Source organism: Gambusia affinis, linkage group LG18, assembly GCF_019740435.1.
Source record: "Gambusia affinis linkage group LG18, SWU_Gaff_1.0, whole genome shotgun sequence".
Classification (NCBI taxonomy): Eukaryota; Metazoa; Chordata; class Actinopteri; order Cyprinodontiformes; family Poeciliidae; genus Gambusia; species Gambusia affinis.
The window spans coordinates 3,519,209-3,537,988 of record NC_057885.1 but is presented as its reverse complement, the minus strand read 5'-3'; the positions used below and the strand labels follow the sequence as shown (position 1 = coordinate 3,537,988).

Sequence of the window (18,780 nt, the reverse complement as noted above, 5' to 3'; positions counted from 1 at the left end):
ACCTTGTGTTCTCTTGTGTCCCCAGGTTCTGATGAATTCCTAATGGTTCCTCACTTTGGAGAATTTTCTGAGAAACAAGACATCTTATGGATCTTCAACGAATGGCACGATCACTTGACGCTGCTCCCGACAACGCTCACGCCTGCCTGCCTGCCTACTCGCTCCCTGCTGGACGTAAACCTTCGGGTTCCTCAGCTTTAACTGATCACCAGCAGGATCCCAGCCCATAGACCAAACTTCAACCTCCTATAACGCTGTAAGACTCATCTATTCAAGATCCTTATTTACCCCTTTGGCAAGCTTCTAACCAGTCTCCCTCTTTCAGATCCTGTGTAGCGCCAGGCCCCTAGAGAAGACATCTTTTATATATATATGCACTTGTAAATAAATAATTATTTTCTTTAACTTGTGTCCGGCGTCTGATTCTGCATGTGGGTTGAACGGCTTCCTAAGAGCAGGACAGACAAAACCTTTAAGAAGCAAATTGTGTAAGAGAGGCCAGATCATAACGTGAAGGATCCATCCTTGTCACATCTTAACCAAGACGTACTTATTTAAAAGTAAATAAACCAAAACTTGCCTTCCTAACTAAAACAGAAAACTAAGTGCAAAATAATCAGCAGTTCATTCCTACAAACTTCTCAAATGCTTTTGGAGACAGGACAGTGTGGCTGGTTTGGATAGTAGAGGTGGGCGAATTGATCCGCAATATCTATCAATACCCAGTCGGAATTGGATTGATGCTAGCGTGGTAAGATGGTTTTAGTTTCAGATTCCCTCTTGAAATTTAGTTTTTTTGCATTGCACTTTTGCAATAGCATTCTTCTGCAACAGAATGCCTTCTTGTGATGAGGGGCCTCAAGTTATTTTTGCTCAGGCATCTGAACCACATGACCTGCAGACAGAAGATTTCTATGTAGTGTTTTGGCACTGCCATTTCTGTCTTCTTGAACTTTGTAAGAAGGCAAGCTTGGTCACCTAGGTGTAAAAAAAAAAAAAAAAAAAAAAAATCCTTCTTTGCATCATCATCTCATCATCTCCAGAAGTTCCACAATCGTCCCCAGAGCAGAACCTTCTTTATCAAGTTGTTGAGCTTTTTTTAAATCCCTGGTTCTGATGCTGCTGCCCCAGCAGATGACGGCAGAAGAGATGATGCTCTCAACACAAGACTTGTAAAAGATGTGCAGCATCTTGCTGCAAACCTTTAAGGATCTCGGGTAACAGGTCCAGTAGAGAAACCCAGACATCCCAGTTCAAAGCAACTTTCTTCAGGTCCTTCTGGGGAATTACCAGGTAGTCCCAGGCCAGAAAATATTGATGGTGCCTCTAGTGAGTCCTGGGTTTGCTCTGTGGTGTCCTTCCATTGGAATGAGCCTGGGGAACCAGGAAAGGGAGTGACCCAGAAAGCATCCTGATGGACGATGATGTGTTTAATAAAAAGGAACCATGGCTCGAGCTCCTTGCACCTGGAATTTTGTTCGTTTGGTCATGATCCATATCACTGCTGTAGGTGAGGGTTGGAATGCTGTTTGGCTCAGCTCTTCCTTTACCTCAACAGACAGATTTGTCTGCACTACTGCAGACACTCCCCCAGTTCGTCTGTCAATTTGCTGCTCCGTCCTCTTCATGAACATGATACCTAGATAAGTTAATTCCTCCAACTAAAGCAGAGACTACTGTGGATAGCATTCTAGAAATACTATCCACAGAGGGAGCAGTTCTTTTGATTCTTTTGATTGAGAACCATGGCCTCCAACTTAAGGACCCGGCATGGTCAGATCGAAGGCAAATTGTCGACATGCGGTCATGTGGTGTTTGGATGTTTGTTTTTAGACAGACCCTTCAGGATCCACAAGATCCGCCGCCCCGTTCCGTTGCAGTACACATCATGGATCAACTATTATAAGTTCACAGGTTCAGAGGAGGAAGACATAACTGATGGACTGCAAAATCTCATTGTATTTTTCACATAAAAAAAATAGAAAGAAACTCATCAGTGAGCCGTTCTCCCACTGCACTGAACCAGAACCGAGCAGGAGGAGTTTGACATTTCAGTACGTACTTCCTTACAGTCTCGAACAATTGCAATCAAAACAATCAAAATCTACTCTGACTGTGACTACCTCTGGAAAAGGTAGAAAAGTCTACCTTTTCCAGACTTCTTCTGGAAAAGGTAGCAGAAAAAGTCTGCTACCTTTTCCACATAAATAAGTGCCCGCATGAAATTCAGACCAATCACACAACAGGTTTGCATGGAGAGAGGGGGGAAAGGTTTATCTGGGTGGGTTGTGACAGGAAGGGGCGGACGACATGAGGCTGACAGCAAAATAACACAATTTTTATCACACAGCTGCGACAAAGTAAAGTTATTTTGTCAGTTTGGCTCAATCATGCAGAGTCCTTTAACTCTCTTCTCAGTCTTCAGTGCTTTGCTAAGTTCCTGGTGAGAAGAATAACACCATTTGCGAAAACCAGAGATGAGACCTTGTAGTTCCCCAACCAGACATCCTCCACTCCACAACTATGATCTACAAGGACCAGTAGCCCCCAAAAGCAACTCAGATACGTCACACTCCTGGGTGAACCTGACAAAGTTTTGAGATGCAGCAGTTCTTGCAGAATAATTTATATTAATAGTTTCATAAAAATTTAGTAAGCCAAAGAGTGGTAAGTTACTTTACCAAATACTTTGTGGAAGTTAGAAAGTACTCTGCAAAACAATAAATTAAAATTTAAAAAAATCATTGGACAGTATTTGATATGGGGACGAAAACTAAATCATGTTTTGATATTGCAAGATTTAGAAGCCAGAATCTAATTACACCCCAGTGTTTCATGATTGTACAGTTAGTTGTATGCAACTGTATCATTAAGCTGGTACCTTTATGAATTACAGTTATTACCTCTTAAGCTGTATTGACCCAACTGACGTCAGTGTATATATTTTTTTTTTCAAGAGTCATTGTTGGCTAACGTGTACTACAACAAAAGTTTATGTTGCTCTGGATAAGAATCTGCTGTGAGTCACTGCTCACAAATTCCATTTGTGTGGAGTACACTGCCAGCCAGATGGAAAAAGCCAGCAGAAGCATGAGAGGATAAAAAGAACAATGAATCAATGAGTGCATGTGCGCGAACGCGAGACAGAAACAGGAAAACAAAACAGCATCCAGCTCAGTGACAGGACAGGACCAGACTATTCAGCCAAGGTCCTCTGAATGATGGGAAAATACCAGCGTCTGCATAGAGTAACTGCGTCTATCTGTTGTGACTAGACTTTGTTTTGACTGCAAATGCCCGTACAGCTCACATGGCCCTTTGATAGTTTATTGGGACATGATTATTGGAGCAAACCAAAACTCTTAACTATGAAAGTGCTGTTCATGTTTGATGCAGCTCCTGTCTCATAGAATTGTAAGAAGTGATTTAACTGGGTAAAAAAATCCAACTGATTCTAAAATTCACTTTTTAAAGTTAGGTAAATTCCTTGCTTTTATGCTTCACATTATGTGATTCATACAATTATGGAGGAACCGGGGAGGGACTGAAGGAAAAGTTATTACTTATTTGTTCTAATTTGTTGTCTCCTTATTAATTTAGCCGCTCTTATGGATCTTTACCTGTTTGCGTACTTCTTTATATCTTTCACGTAATGACACAGGGCTTGAAGGAGAAACATATTTGTAAGCATGGAAAACTATTCAGGACTCAATATGTGGATTGGACTTGGTAATATGAGGGTTCTGTTCCAGAAGCCGAGGATTATCCAGGATTAGAGAAGGAATTCTTGGTAGGAAAAATTAAGAAACCAAAAAAAAAAACAAAAGCAACCCTTCGGAAGTGGGCAGAGGCGACCTCTGATGGATTCAGAAAGTAAAGTTTGTGTTTCATTTGGAAATCAAGGTCCCAGACTCTCGAGGAAAAGTGGAGATGCACAGAATCCACTTTGAAGTTTGAAGTTTCCACACTCGGTGATTGTTGTGGGTGTTGGCCTGCTGTGTTTTCTGAAGTCCACAATCGACGCAACCATCTACCAAGAAATCTCTAAAGCACTTCATTCTGCCTTCTACCGAAAGTTTTTAGGAGATTCTGATTTCATTTTCCTGCAGAACGTGACATCCACAGTTGAAACCAGATATTTGCATTCAGTGAATTAAAAAGACATTTTTTTTGTCATTGTCTGAAGTTCAATCACACCAAACGTTTCTTGTTTTAGCTTAGTTAAAATTACCTAAATTATTTCCATTGGCTAAATACCAAAAAACGTGGTGAGAAAATTTTTTAGAAATTTTTTTTTGTAACTTTCCTCAAATTCAAAGGTTTACATACATTTGGTCAGTATCAGGTATTTCAAAAGAAGCATAAAAAGGCAGATTGCAGTTTGCAGATGCACAAAGGGACAAAGACCTTCAATTTTGGAGGCATGTCTTGTGGTCCTATGAAATTAAAGTGGAACCATTTGGGCACAATGACCGTCGTTCTAGTTGGAAGAAGATTGTACCATCCTAACTGTCCAGTATGGGAGTGGCAGCATCATATTGTGGGGCTGTTTTGTTTTTTTCTATGTTCACAGAGAAATGTCTTTTTGCATAATCCTGAAATGAACATTAATTTTCAGTCTGGGGTAAACTTACTGGTTTTTTTGCTGTTTTTAAGTTGGCAGTTCACCACTTACATTTGTACCATTTCAAGCTATTTGTTGAACTTGCCATTTTTGAACTGCATTAAAATCTGGAATTAAAAAAAAAAATTTAATATTTAATATTTGGTTTCAGTATTCTAAAACCTTTGACTATCTTTGACTCTTCGACCCCATTTCATTCTCTTTGATTCTTTTTTTTAATATATATATTTTTGCTGTATTTTTTAAAAAGTCCAACCAAGAACTGTGCTTCCAAATTAGCCTTTGTTGAAATCCTTTGTACAAAACAACCGTTGGATTGTTTTATCTTGTAACAGTGTCCTATATGCTGCCCTTGATTAAATAAACTTAATTAACTATTACACTCATTTGACTCGTTTATTTATTTTAGACAGGAAAAGATTAAAAGAAATTGGGCTTGGCTTAGCTTGAAGGTTTGCAGCCTTTTAATTGACTTTTAAGAGGTTTGCTGGCCTCAACACTACACTCACAGTTTCAAACCGTTGCTCCTCAAAACTATCCATGCTGCTCTGTAAAGTTTGTCCAGGAGAGTGTATACTTTTATGATCTACAGATATTTGCAATAAAGAGCTGGTAATATTGCTCATTATTTCTAGAAAACTGAACATGTTAAGCTCAGAAAAATAATTCATGACTCATGGGCAGTGATGCCATAGTTTCTTTGAAAAAGTAACTTTAATCAGTTTACTGATTAATCCTTGAAATAGTAACTTAGATTAATTACTTGATTTGGAAAGTAACTAATTTACATTAAAAGTTACTTTTTTAGTTACTTTCAGCAGCTGCTAACAACAACACTCCGCCACCTGTGAAAATGACATTGATCTTTGCCAAAACTTAATTGCAAGTTATTTCATAAAGGTAATATCAACAATGTATCTCCACTCATAAGGTTGAACTGAAGTGGAGATTTTATAATAATTACAACAAAAAAAAAAAGAAAAAAAAAAGGGAAAAAAAAGGTTAGTAATTTGTTTGTGATTTTGTGTGTTCCACTATTATCTGGAAAACTCTAAGAAGGATTTCAACCTTCTTAGAGTTAAAGAAGGTTAACTCAAAGAAGGCCTCCAGGTTCTGCGTTACGGCGCTGCGTTTGGTGTCGGAGCGCAGCGCACAGCGCTCCTCCTGCGGCTCCACAACTCATTCTGGGGTTTATGTCTGCTTATTCCCAAAACCAAATGAGCAACTTCACGTTCAAAAACGAGCCCAAAAAGGTGCAACCTGCAACTCATTAAATTTGCAAGCAACTTTAGAAAAAAACAAGCCCAAAGCCACTTATAATAATTGGACTTGGCGACAGAAACTCAAAGTAGTTCCTGCTTTTCTACCAACAAAATGCGCATCTCCCTCTTCCCTCCATTGTTTATGGAGGGAAGAGGTGGTCACTCCCCAAGACACGTAGAGGAAATACAATAAAGTTACAAAAGAAATTAGTAACGCAAAGCGATTTCGACAAGTAACTGTAGTCTAACTACTGGATTTGAAATAGCAATGCGTTAAATTACTCCTTACTGAAAAAAGTGGTCTGACGTCAGTAAAGCGTTACTGACATCACTGCTCATAGATAAGAGCTGCAGGATGTCTTTGCTGGTCTTCCTCTGTGATATTTAAAAATGCATTTCCCTCACTTTTTATCTCATCAGTTGCTGCAGGATGAAGATTGATACCAACCTGACCATTCCTCAGCTCCCTGAGGCCCCCTCCCAAGCTGGTCTTCAGTTTGCTATTGCCACTGAGGAGGACTTTGATGAAATTATGGCAATGAGCAAGGACATCTATGGCGGTCTGGACTACCTTCCCACCAGATACAGCAGCTGGCTCCAGGAATCCAACCGCACAGTCATTCTGGCACGCAAAGAGGAAAAAGTGGTGAGTTTGCTACTTTCTCACATCTTCATACAAATATATCTATTCATCAACCGCATTATTAAGAACACCTTGCTAGTACTGAGTTTGATCATAGTTTACTTTCAGAATTGCCTTAATTCTTCGATTTCAACAAGGAGTAGAAAAAAATCCTTTATACATATTTTTTGTAGCACATCCATGATGTAAAACTTAACCTTTGTTGGTTATCTGGGAGATGTGGTGCACAATAAACCCGAAACAATCCATAGGAACTCTTCATCTGCCTGGTTCACCTTTTAACTTATTTCATGTTGACTTTTTATGAAGCCACACATTGCGAGATGGAAGGGATAATTCTGGAGTAATAAAGTTTTATTAACTTCTGGATACATTGTTGCCACTTCTTTCTTGGATATTTTTTATGTTGTTTATTTCCTTTTAACACTTGTTCCAGTTTCTTTTTAAAGTGTGTTTTGCTGTAACCTGTGAACAGCTTGACCCCAGTCACATGAAATAAATCTAGATTTTGCTATAATTTTTTTTCCTTAGGATTTGGTTTGTTGGGCCAACCTAGAGTGGCAAGAAAAATATCCTCACCTCGACACAACCATCAGCCTATACTGCTGATGCATTGAGGGTGGCTCAATGTGTTCTAGTTGCTTGTGCCAAAAATCTACCATCAAAATATAACAGAAAAAATTGTTATTGTAACATATATGTCATGTGATATTTCTGTGATATTTATAGAAGCTATGTCCAAATGCAGAGAGACATAGGCAGCAAGTGAAGACTTAATAAAGAAAAGATGAAAAAAAAATGCAAGAAGCAAGGGCAGAACAAAACGTAATCCATAACAAAAATACCAACACGGAGACAGGGGAAGCCGGGGAAGTAATGGAGCATGACGAGAGGAACCAGCAAGGAATGTGAGCAGGAGAGAGATTTAAATACTGGGAGGGTGAATGGTGGAACAAAAGACCTGGGCAGACCGAGGAGAGAGAGAAAATGGCACAGGGGCCGAGCGAGAGCACACAAGAGACCAGGAAATTAACCTAAAGAATACCTGGAGCTAAGAAACATATTAAAACTAGAGTGACTGAGGAAGGACTAAACAGACACACAGCTGACCTAATTAAAGAAAAGGAACTAAGGAACACAGAAATTAACTAAACCCAAAACCAACTGAAACAACCCAACATCCTGACAGTTTATCTGTTCATTTTCAATTTTGGTGAGGGTGTGTCCTTTTGTCCGGGTGTGCTCCTCTGTTGTGTCTCTTTTCTGTACCATTCTTAGAGATGGTTGTGTGTGAAAGTCCCAGCAGATCAACACTTAATATTGTGTTAATAAGCATTAACACTTAAAATATTCACCTAAACCCCATCACTGAACTTGTTTGAGTGGTCTTCACTATGTCTAGATGCACTGGAGAACTGCAATATTATTTACATTTACACTCATTTATATTTGCTCAATTATTCTTATTGCTTCATTTGTGTATGTCTGTGTATCACTATACACTAAGAGTTTTAATGAAGACTGTGCCATTTTGGTCACTTTTTCTTTTCTTGTTCTTATTCTCTGGTAGATTGCTCTGGAATCAGTGTGTGTGATTGATGACGGGGAGACGATGCTTGTGGAAGGTCTCCGTGTCGCTCCTCAGGAAAGGGGGAAGGGTGTAGCAGGAGTTCTGCTGCGCTTCTGCTCCGAGTTGGTCAAATCCAAGTATCCAGATGTAAAAGTGACCCGCCTGACCCGTGACGATCAGCTTGGCCCCAAGGACTTTGAAAAGTATCGCATCATCACCAAGCAGGTACAGTTGACAAAGCAAGCCCTAGAAATACTTTTGTTCTCTTTCTCTCTCCATAAGCCATTTCAAGGATTCAATGAATGCATTTCCTGTACTCCACAGGGCATTCTGCTGGTGCGTTTCAGAGCTGAAGAACTCAAACTGCGACTTCGCGAAATTATTCCGAGTGCCGGCTTTCGTTCTTCACAGCAGGCCGGTCCTCCTCCTGTGCTTCTCGATCAAACATCTATCCATCAGCTCTACCTTACCACTGACTTGATGCACGACGTGCTTCCTAATGCCACCATCATTCAAGACTGGCAGCCATTCAAGCTTCTACCGAGCAACATTGCGATCCTACTGAAGAAGGAAATCGACTGGCTGGTGGATGATGTGTCCAATCCGACCGTGGCCAGCCTCTGTACCTTCCCTTTCAAGGTGCCCATTGGAGATGATTGGTAACTTTTCTTATTTTTTCATAAAACAAGTTAAATAGATCCTTCAAATGAACCATCACATTATTTTGACTATTTTAGAGGGTATTTTTCGCAACTTTTCCATTGGCTCAATAAATAATTTCCAGGAATACATACTGGACATAAGTAGGTGAAGCATAAAACATTGACTACATATTTAAAATTGCCTAGATCTCCCATTCTCAGACCGCTTCCTATTTGTCTTTGTATGTCTTACACATGACTTTTTAGAGTTACAGAAATTATGGAATGTTTTCACTATAATAATTTACTTTAGATGTACTTGTAATGCCACAGATTTAGACCTCACATATAATAAGGAAAGCAGGTTTAATGGAATTAAATTAACCTCCTGCACCGTTTTGTATATTCTGTGGATACATATATATATATATATATATATATATATATATATATATACATATATATATATATATATATATATATATATATATATATTTTATCAATGAGTAAATGTATTCTTTTCTTCTGACACAGGTATTACCTGAACATTGACATGTTTGGTAAAGACCTGAGTTTGGCTCAGCAGCAGTTCCTGTGCCACCTTCAGCGCCACACAAACAACCTGAAGGGTCATGTGATGTGCCAGATATTCCTGGAGCCTGGTCTTTGGAGGCCCATGACTGATTTCTGTCAGAACACTTTAAATGTAGATTTGGTGAAAGAGTACACTGAGCAATGTGTGGTGGAGTCAGATCTGATCTAGCAGAAGAAGTGAAACGAGGTAAAGAAGGAAGAAGGAAAGAAAGAAAAAAAAATAGAATTCAAATACACTAAAATAAAAAAAAAATAAAAAACATTTTTTTTGGACAGAAAGATACTAAGATAAAAAAAGTATATTTTAACAAACTTACATTCTGATATATTTTATTCAATGGAAAGTGAACACTTAGGGGGATGATTAATGCTGCATAGTCAAAAGAGTTTCCTGCAGGTCAATAGCACAAATATTTTTGGCAGGGTTGTTCTGAACTGAACCTTGCATAAAGTCCAATGCATGCAAAGTTAGAGACTTCTAGTGCTAAATCTGAGGAAAATTGACATTTTCATTGTGTCAGTATGTTTGAAACAAAAAAAAAACCTAAATAGTAATCTAGTGTAAGACAAAAATCATAACCTTCTTAGCTTATTAGTGTATTTGATGTTAGCTCAATTTTGTACATCCCGTTTGTTTTAAAGGGTTAAGAGGAATGGTAAGATTTGTTTCGCTGGTAGCAATAATGCATTCTAGAAATAGTACAAGTGTTCTTTTATTTTTGAAGAGATAACAGTCCCTTTACCTCATTTTCAAACCTTCTTCTTCTTCTGCTCTTTCTGTAAAAACTGAAACTTTATATATGTTTAAAGGCTGAGTTGGGGTTACTAAGTCTGCACAAGTTTAAAGGCACTTTAACAAAAACAATGGAGGTGTTGAATTATAGGAAGGGATAGTTCAGGATCAAATAAGAATTACAGATTCCCTTCATTCCTGTAGTCGCAACAATAACTAGGGTTAGAAATATCAGTTTAAATGTGCATTACAATTATGTTAATATGCTCTGATATAAATACCTGATAGGTTTGGGGGTCTTCTGAACTTGACAAAACGCTCTACAAGTAGAAATCATTTTTCAATTTCTCTTGGGGCCAGATGCTTCTTCCCCTTTGACTGTAAAATATGTATGTAACAAATCTAATGTAAAAGATTCACTTCATTGGTACGGTGTTGTGCTAGTTAATCTTAAAACAAACAAAAAAAAAAAAAAGTACTCCGATCCAGCTTTATGTATGTCCTAAATTCAGTTTGGCCTGCTGCACTGCAGCTGGTCCTCCTCTGTCCGGCAGCATCACGGACGGAAAGTTTAAAAGTGTTTGTCTATTTCTGTTATTAGTTTTGATGAGCCTCCAGTTAATATTCTCACTTGTAAAGAAAGAATATTATATTTAACAGGCGATAAAAAGAGGGATTAAAAAAACCGCTAATCCAATAATCCCAACGTGCGTCCTTCCAGAGACGCGTCAAAACCTGACTAACGCACGCAGACTCTGAGCAGTCAGTCGGATCAAACACTGCGCTTCTGTTAAATGACGTCAGGCTGCGCAGTTCATCACACACACACACATGAAATATACATATTCTTAAGAAGTGTATGTTTTATTGTTCGGATTTGGGATTTCTCGTTTTCACTCTGATATTGAACTGCTCCCACTGAGAACTCTGCTCTCTTACTGACTCTAGTGCCTCTTGCACAAATGCATTCTGCTTTTTGAAAGAAAGCTCCACAGATGTTTGTCCTCTATGGAGGGGTGGATCAACACTACCGATACAGGCATTTATATTTGTTCTGGATCGATACTAGTGTGGTACTATTACTTTTTTAGTTTTGTCCTGGTTATTAGTTGTTTTCTTTTCTTTACTTGCAGTAAGTTTAAAAGTAGACTTCCTTCCATAAGTGCAAGCAGCCTCTCATGTACAGCCGCAGCTGAACACACACGTCTGGGTGTTTCGACAGGAATTTGATCCCAAACGCGCAACCAAACCGTTCTGAAACGTTTAGCACTGACGGAGGTAAAATCTCATGTTTTACCTCATTAAGCAATGAAGCTGGTACAAAGTACCTGTTTTGGAAGCTCTGCTCTTTGTGTTTTACATGTAAATAAAACATAACATAAAGCCATCGCAGCTTTGCTCTGTTTAGCAGCTCCCGAGTTAGGACGGATTTTTACATCAACTTAAAATCCAGCGTCTTCCTGATCTGGTGGCAGCCAGGATTCTGGTGTCATACCGATTCTTGCACCATTTTTAAATTTTTTTTTCCCCCGGTGCTCTCGGCTGAGATTTAAATAGGTCAGGCTCTTCAAATGGTAAACGTTGTGGTCATAATAAAACTTTACATTGCCAGGTTTAATCGCCACTGTTTCTTAAACATGAGAGACTGAATGAAAACTTTTGTATCTCTTCCCATTCGATGTATCATTAGGGATGGCGATGAAGGCCTTTTAAAATGCATTTTTCTCAACCTTACCCGTCTGTACTTCTCTACAAACTGCAGCACTGCTGACAGAGAGGAACCCTGTTGATTACAGCTGAAGAGCAACATAGTGGTTTGATTTAAAGGGGCGGTATTATGTCTAAATCGACTTTTGGAGCTTTACGTCACGATGCAGTGTCATTCCCTCATCAAAAACGTACCCATAGAGTTGCTTTGATTCTTTCATGAATGTTTGAGAAATCCTTGAACTTCCCATGGCAACCGTTCAGGTTTTTTAAGACGCCTGGGGGAACAAAAAACCGCCTTTCACGCACAGCTCCTCTCCAGAGATGTAGCTTCCAAGCTTCTGCATTACAGGGCACTCTGCTCCTTCAAACTAGCAGCAGCAGCAGCAATTAGCAAACACATCTGTTCAGCTCATTATATGAACTCTTTCTCAGTTCAGTCGTCTGATGAATGCTTGCGAACACTTTATAGCGTAATGTTGACGCGCTGGAGGCAAAAGTGTGGGAAAGAGCAGGAACGTCTTAAAGAGGCAGAGGCCCAGTTACAAGACGCTGAATTGCAAAGTCAAATTTCTCTCGAGTCATGTTTGATGTATACAGTAGTTTTATAATAGTGATAGTGACAGTTACTGTGTGCCTATAGAGAACATATAATACTGCCCCTTTAGAGGTTGAACAAGTTCACAGTTTAAAAAGAAGAACTCTGATCAGTCCAGCCAGAGAAAGACAGCAAATTATTAGGTGTCAACATTGCCTCTCTTTTCCTGCAGTCATTTACTTACACTTCTAATAAATCTATTTTTAATCAGAACAGTGGCCAACATGAGCTGCGTTTTAGGAGAAGGTAAACGGATTTGTTCTGCACAGTTGCCATTAGAAGCCACTGTGGGCGGTTTTAGGAGTCAGGTCAGCTTTGGGTTGGAAAGACGGAGTGATGAAGGTGTGAAGGTGTGTGCCTTGTCCTGCTATTTGTTTTTTTTTTGTTTTTTGTTTTACATGTCAGTTGTTTTTCTGCAATTTAAAAAGGGGGCTACTCAAAGTTTTTAAAATTGTTTAATCTTTCTAAAAACCCATCTTAAATAAGCTCTGTAAGTTCATAGTTAATCATAGTTACGATTTTTGAACATTGGTTGTTTTTTTTTTTTGAAGACATATAGCTGCCATTATTCAGGTTACCAACGGAGGTAACATGAAGTGTGTTTTTCGGTTTGGACTCATGAAGCTCACACCCATTTTATCAGCTCCATGCACTGTATTCACACGGTATTTGACTATATTTCTTTGAGTCAAAAAAAATCTGCAAATTGATTCTTAAAATATTAAAACATTATTTTACATGTTGTTTCACCAGCAATGGAAGAGAAATAAAAACAAGGAGACAGCATATATCTCTGTAGTGAATTTACAATATTTGTTCAGACGTTCAACATGTGAAATGTGACAGGACCACCATCATGTCTCCCTTTCATCACACATTTCCCTGTTACCTTGGTAGATTGTTCAAGTTCCTTCTGCAGGTGTGACTGGCAAATGTTCTGATAAAGCAGTTTCTGTCTCTTAGTTACCGTTGTGACTAAAACAATTCCTAATTGTGCTTTGCCTCCTTTTACATCACTGCTGAAGATGCTTAGACAAACTACCTTTTACTGATCTGCGACACTCTCACATCCCATAATAATTTATTTCGTTCTGGTTAAATAAAGCAAATTAGCAAATCTATCTGCATGTCTGTGTGAATTCTTTTCTTTTTTGATGCCGATCGTAAAACCAATCAAGTAACATGTGGTGATGCCTGAACCATTCAGCGGCCACGTCTTGCCATCCGGGCGGAGGGCACCGTTGGACCAATGAGCTTACAGATATTCATTTAAAATGGGTTTTAAACTATTTTTTAAAAAAACCAAAACATCTCAAGTCTAAGAAAGCCATCATTGTGGTGCTCTGTACATCTTCAGTAATCAGCTTAAATTCATTTCTGGTGTCAGTTCCATGTCTCATCGTGGTTTTTAAAAGATAAGTGCATGTTAGTCAAAATAGAGGATACTTCTCTCAGGAAGCCTTAGCCACACACTTAACCCAACCAATAGATGTAGATATAATCACAGCTGCACAGCAGTGAGTGGATTCTTGTCTATTCAACTACACATTCCAGAAGACACAGGTTTGTGTCACACACTGTGACAGCTATGACTGTGGAGAAAGTTTGTCAATTGATAAACCAACATACGGGTCAAACAGTAAGATAGTTCCCCCAACTCCATCACTCTGTTCTTCCAACCCTGAGCTGGCTTGACTCATCAAAACATCTCGTTTTCCCGACAGGTCAGACCAGAGGTAGACCACACTGCACTCTGTAGGGAGGTGTAAATAGGATTATACCAACAGAGCAAATATCTTTACTCGTTTTTCCCGTCAGTGTGTACATGCATGGTTTTAAGAATGGTGTACATGTTTACAGTTTACAGTTCTCGTTGACTTCAGTTAGTTTCCCATAATCTGGGATGAACTCCGAATAAAACCAGCACATTTCAAAGAACACGAAAATGTCACAATTATTCAATGAAATCCAGGGAGATTGTACAGTTTTGTTTTTTTTTTCTTCAAGAGAGCAGAAAAAAAACAAAAAAAAACACCTGTAGCCATAAAGGACACAGCATCGTGTTTAATCCTGCTATTAGACACAATCTGAGTTAGAAGGTCCAGAAATGAACAAAATGCAGAAGGTTTTTGTACATGAGACACTCAACATGTGCAGAAAAATGGTTCCGTGGAGAAGCCATTCGTTTTTGCAAGCCAGATGTTTTTGGGACGTGAGATCTGACTTCTGAGTGGAAACATTAAGATATTAGAATTTAAAATATTTGCTCTCATATTTTGGAAGAAAATTTTCCCAGCAAAGGAAGGTGTCAGACACCGAGCCTTTACTTTATTTATTTATATTTTTTGCATTAAATATTTAATATTCATAGTTAACGCATGTGGTAAAGAGTTTGTATGGCTTAGTAACATCTTTACACTTTTCAATCTAGTTGCAAATATCAAATTTGATTCTTGTTTTACCACTTAGATCACAAATTATACATATTATGATTGATTATTTAATCGGTTGTCATTCAAGAGAAAGCTATAGCTATATATTTTACAGATATTTTCATTACCAGAGTTTTGTAAACCATGCTCAGGGCACCGGTTTGTTTGTGGGGGAGGGTGGGTGTGGATGCTAAATGCCCCACTTCCAACGGGGTCAGGATTCCTCGGTTCTTCATCGATACCACATTCAGAATCTAAACGGGGTTTCTGGACAGCGTAGTGCCCCTCCGTGTGCCGTAGCACACCGTTATTTATGCACTGATCACTTTGAGCCAATGACAGCCTAGCTAGGACTGTTACTAAAACACTGACAAGGATGTCCCGTTTTCTATACCTAGTCTCTTTCGAGCTTCATCTAGTCATTCCCATGGTGACAGTAACGCCATGAATCGTTTTGACGGACAGATGCTTTGCTAACGTACCCATAACCCTTGAACATTTTTACAGTTTGTCACGTTTAAATTGAGTTAATAGCTCATTTTTTCAATTGGAATTGAAGGAGAAAGACCAAACATGGAGTGTTGCATAATTGGGAAGCAGCATAAAAAGGATAGAAAAACATTTTAAAGTATAATATATTCAGCCCCTTTGACTAAACACGTCGTAGAACCACTTTTCACTTCAGTTACAGTTCCTTGGACTTCATAATGTTCACTGATGTTCTCTAGCAAACCTCTGAGAACTTCAAGAAACAGATTTAAATTGCACACATTGGACTCAGCCGAAAAGAACACATACTACATTTGTCACATTTTTATTTTCATAAAAAATGTGAAAGTTGTGTATTGCTCAGTGGTGTAGCCAGAAATTTCTTTTTGGACGGTCTAATAAAAAATGAGATCCCAAAGGAAAATTAAATGTTGTAACTCCTATTAGTTCAAATCCTTCAGAGTTATTGTAGGTTGTGGCTTATGTATTTAAATTTATTAATGTGGTGTGACAAATTTATTATTGTAGTCTTTCAATCTAATTGTAATCCACATCATATTATCATCAATCTCTGCAGTCACCAAGTTTTGAAATCCTGTTAACTTGTGACGACTGAAGTGATCAGAAGTTGGCAAGACTTTCTAAACGTTACCTGATCCTGCAAACACTCCCGTCAGGAGAACAGTCCCTCTGCAGTGGTTCAGCATTCCAAGGCTTGTAGTGGAACCAATGGATTTTTCAGTCACTGTTCAAAAAAAAAAAAAACTTTTCAAAGATAGTGGATATTGGGAAAATGATTAAAATTTAATCTCTTTATAATCTCTAAACGTATCTACCTCAGTGATGTTGCATGAACATCGCATGTCTGGCCCACAATGCATTGCGAACAGCCTTCCAGCCCTGCTACCTTAGCTTGACGCACTCACCAAAACCGTGGTGTGGTTGTGTTTAAATCTTTGTTTCTAGTTTGGGAATTCTATGGCATATTAACATTTTACTCAGTGATGGAGCCAGAAATCTTTTCTGCCAAGCCTTAAAAAAATGGGTGGGCCACATAAATGGAAATGGAGTATATTTGTAAGTTCCACTTTTGTGTCAATAGATTAATAAAAACTAAAGCGGTATACTTTTTCGTTGTCAGCCAAAATGGCGGACAACAAAAAAGTATTTAAAAAAATCCTGTCAATTTTATCTCAGTTATTGATAATATTTAGTTGCACTTCATTGTTTAATATTTAAACAAGCTGAAGATGTAACTTTTTCTCTTCAGTGATACAATTTTCAACTCACTGAACCTTTCGCCAGTTGAAGTGATCATTAGTTGGCTAAACTTTCTGAACGTTACCTGATCCCGCAAACAGTCCTCTCAGCAAATGTTCCTGTAGCACTGAGGTACCTGAGCTAGATGCACCAAACCTCTCACCAAACCAGAACTCTTCAACGCGCCGCCGTCAGCTCTCAGATGGCGTCCAGATGAGAGATGTACAGAGAACGGAGCCGGTAAGGGGAAATGATTCTGACTTTCTCTCTCCAAACCTTGCGAAAGTTTCTCGAGATCTTCCCAAAGTCTTCTGAGATCCTGCGAAATATTTTAAAAAAAATCTGAGACCCATCATAATCTGTGATGGGTCTCATAAAATGAAGCAATTTCATATTTCTCTGCACGACTTAAAGATAAAAACTTGTATTGTGTTTAGAATCATTTATTAAACGCTTATTGATTTATTAGATGGCCTCAGTGGGTTTCTACATGGGCAATCAACAAAAAAATACAAAATAACCCCTTATGTTTCTCCTGTTAATGCTAACCATTAACAGGATGCTCTGAAGCTTCTTGGTTAGCATAAAGAAGCTCCTGTATAACAGGAACTTGATACATTTTCACAGGAACATTTGCAGGATCTGGAGAAAGTAAGTCGGGATGATTTCTTTTCTTCCCATGTCCTCTTACAGGCTGCATATTGATGATAAATTGATGGAAGTTTTTTGTGTGTAAAGTTGAAGGTGTTTGTGCGTCAGCACCAAGAGGTGAGGTGTGTGTAAATTGACAAAATGAAAATGCCATAAGATTTCTTTTTGTCACCATTTGAAAAAAACAAAACAAAATAAAAAACAGTCTGAACATTTTTTTTTTTTCAACAGAGATGAAAAAAAGAGAATTCTAAAATATGAATTTATAATTTGGAAAAATTACAACGCACACAACTCCTTAGTACAGACCAAAGACTGTTTCAAGTCTATGCACAAAGAACGTTGTAGAGGTAACTGATTCAATCAATAAAATAATAATAAAAATCCATCTAATTATCATCTCTGACCTTGAAAGCATCTCGCTCCACCACGGTTCTCAATCACCCTAATTTACGGTGCCGTTCGCTCCACTCTGCTGTGGACCCCGGGGATCCGAGAAGCAAAATTAAAAGAAAACAATAATTCAATAATATGCACAAGTCTATGCACAAAAAAAGCCAATGATAAATGGGACTGATGATGTCATTTACTGTCGTTCTCAACTTTCAAAATTAACATGTTTTCCTCCATCACTCTCTCATTTTGTCTGCCTTGTCTGATGTTGCTGCTGCAATTTGAGCGGGAAAACTTTGGACATGAGGCTTTGGAGTGTGTTTGGTGAAGGAGAGCATTCTGTGGGATTTCCTCCTGCTGACTCTCATTCAGAGAACGATACCGACTTCTGATCAATTCACACAGTGAAATGTTCTCTGGTTTCAAAAAGTCAGTGACCAGCCTGCTGTCTGCTCAACACATAAACCCCCCAATCAAACACAGAGTTGTTTTTTTTAAAGGAGGTTAAAAAAATGTGAAAAAGTTCAAGGTGACTTCGAAGGTACATTAAGAGTAATGAATACCTGTCTCTATGCTCACCCTGTTTATAGGTTTATTCCACTTATTAAAGCTGCACAAAAACAAAGTGCAGAAAAAGATGTTCATTATTTCTATAAATCAGACAAATCCTTATGAATGGAAAAAAAAAACATTTTAAAGGCAAAATTTCCTTGAATGTAAAATAAGTGTGTTTTTGTACTTTATATAGAAAATATTTATTTTTATATGTAATTATCTAAACATTGTTCTTGCAATGCTCATTCCAGATTTTGTTAAATAAGTGGTAAAATAAAGAACGTCAGGCCAATATTTATACATCAACATTATGAATATTTTTCAAGGTTTGTTAAAAACAGTGGAAATTTGTGATGATAGAAACAAAACTGGTTTTTATTTTATTAAATTAGAAGCATTTTTAAATGTCATTACATGATTATTATTAAAGTCTCATAAGTTAAAATGTCGTGATACAGATTTTGGCTTTTTGAGATTTTATCTTGTTTTTTTTCTTTATTTCTTATTGTAGTTTTATTGTAATGTCACCCTCACACTGTACAGATAAAATGTGTACATGTACTAAAAACTTTGACAAGACAAAAAAAAAAAAAAAAATCATAACATAATAAAGGCAATCTAACACGAA

General features: G+C 38.1%; 1 protein-coding gene across 4 annotated transcripts in view; it reads left to right on the top strand.

Moving 5' to 3' along the window:
- The window catches only part of nat16 (N-acetyltransferase 16), a 37,028-nt gene extending 18,248 nt beyond the window's left edge, over positions 1 to 18,780 (top strand). For 2 of the 4 annotated variants that reach the window (XM_044097920.1, XM_044097921.1), the window contains exons 2-6: positions 26 to 256; positions 6,307 to 6,532; positions 8,100 to 8,324; positions 8,424 to 8,758; positions 9,275 to 18,780. In XM_044097920.1, coding sequence (XP_043953855.1) covers positions 6,317 to 6,532; positions 8,100 to 8,324; positions 8,424 to 8,758; positions 9,275 to 9,503 — 1,005 coding nt within the window. In that variant the 5' untranslated portion in view covers positions 26 to 256; positions 6,307 to 6,316 and the 3' untranslated portion in view covers positions 9,504 to 18,780. The remainder of the gene's footprint in view (positions 1 to 25; positions 257 to 6,306; positions 6,533 to 8,099; positions 8,325 to 8,423; positions 8,759 to 9,274) is intronic. The other 2 variants (XM_044097919.1, XM_044097918.1) reach the window with 1 other exon arrangement.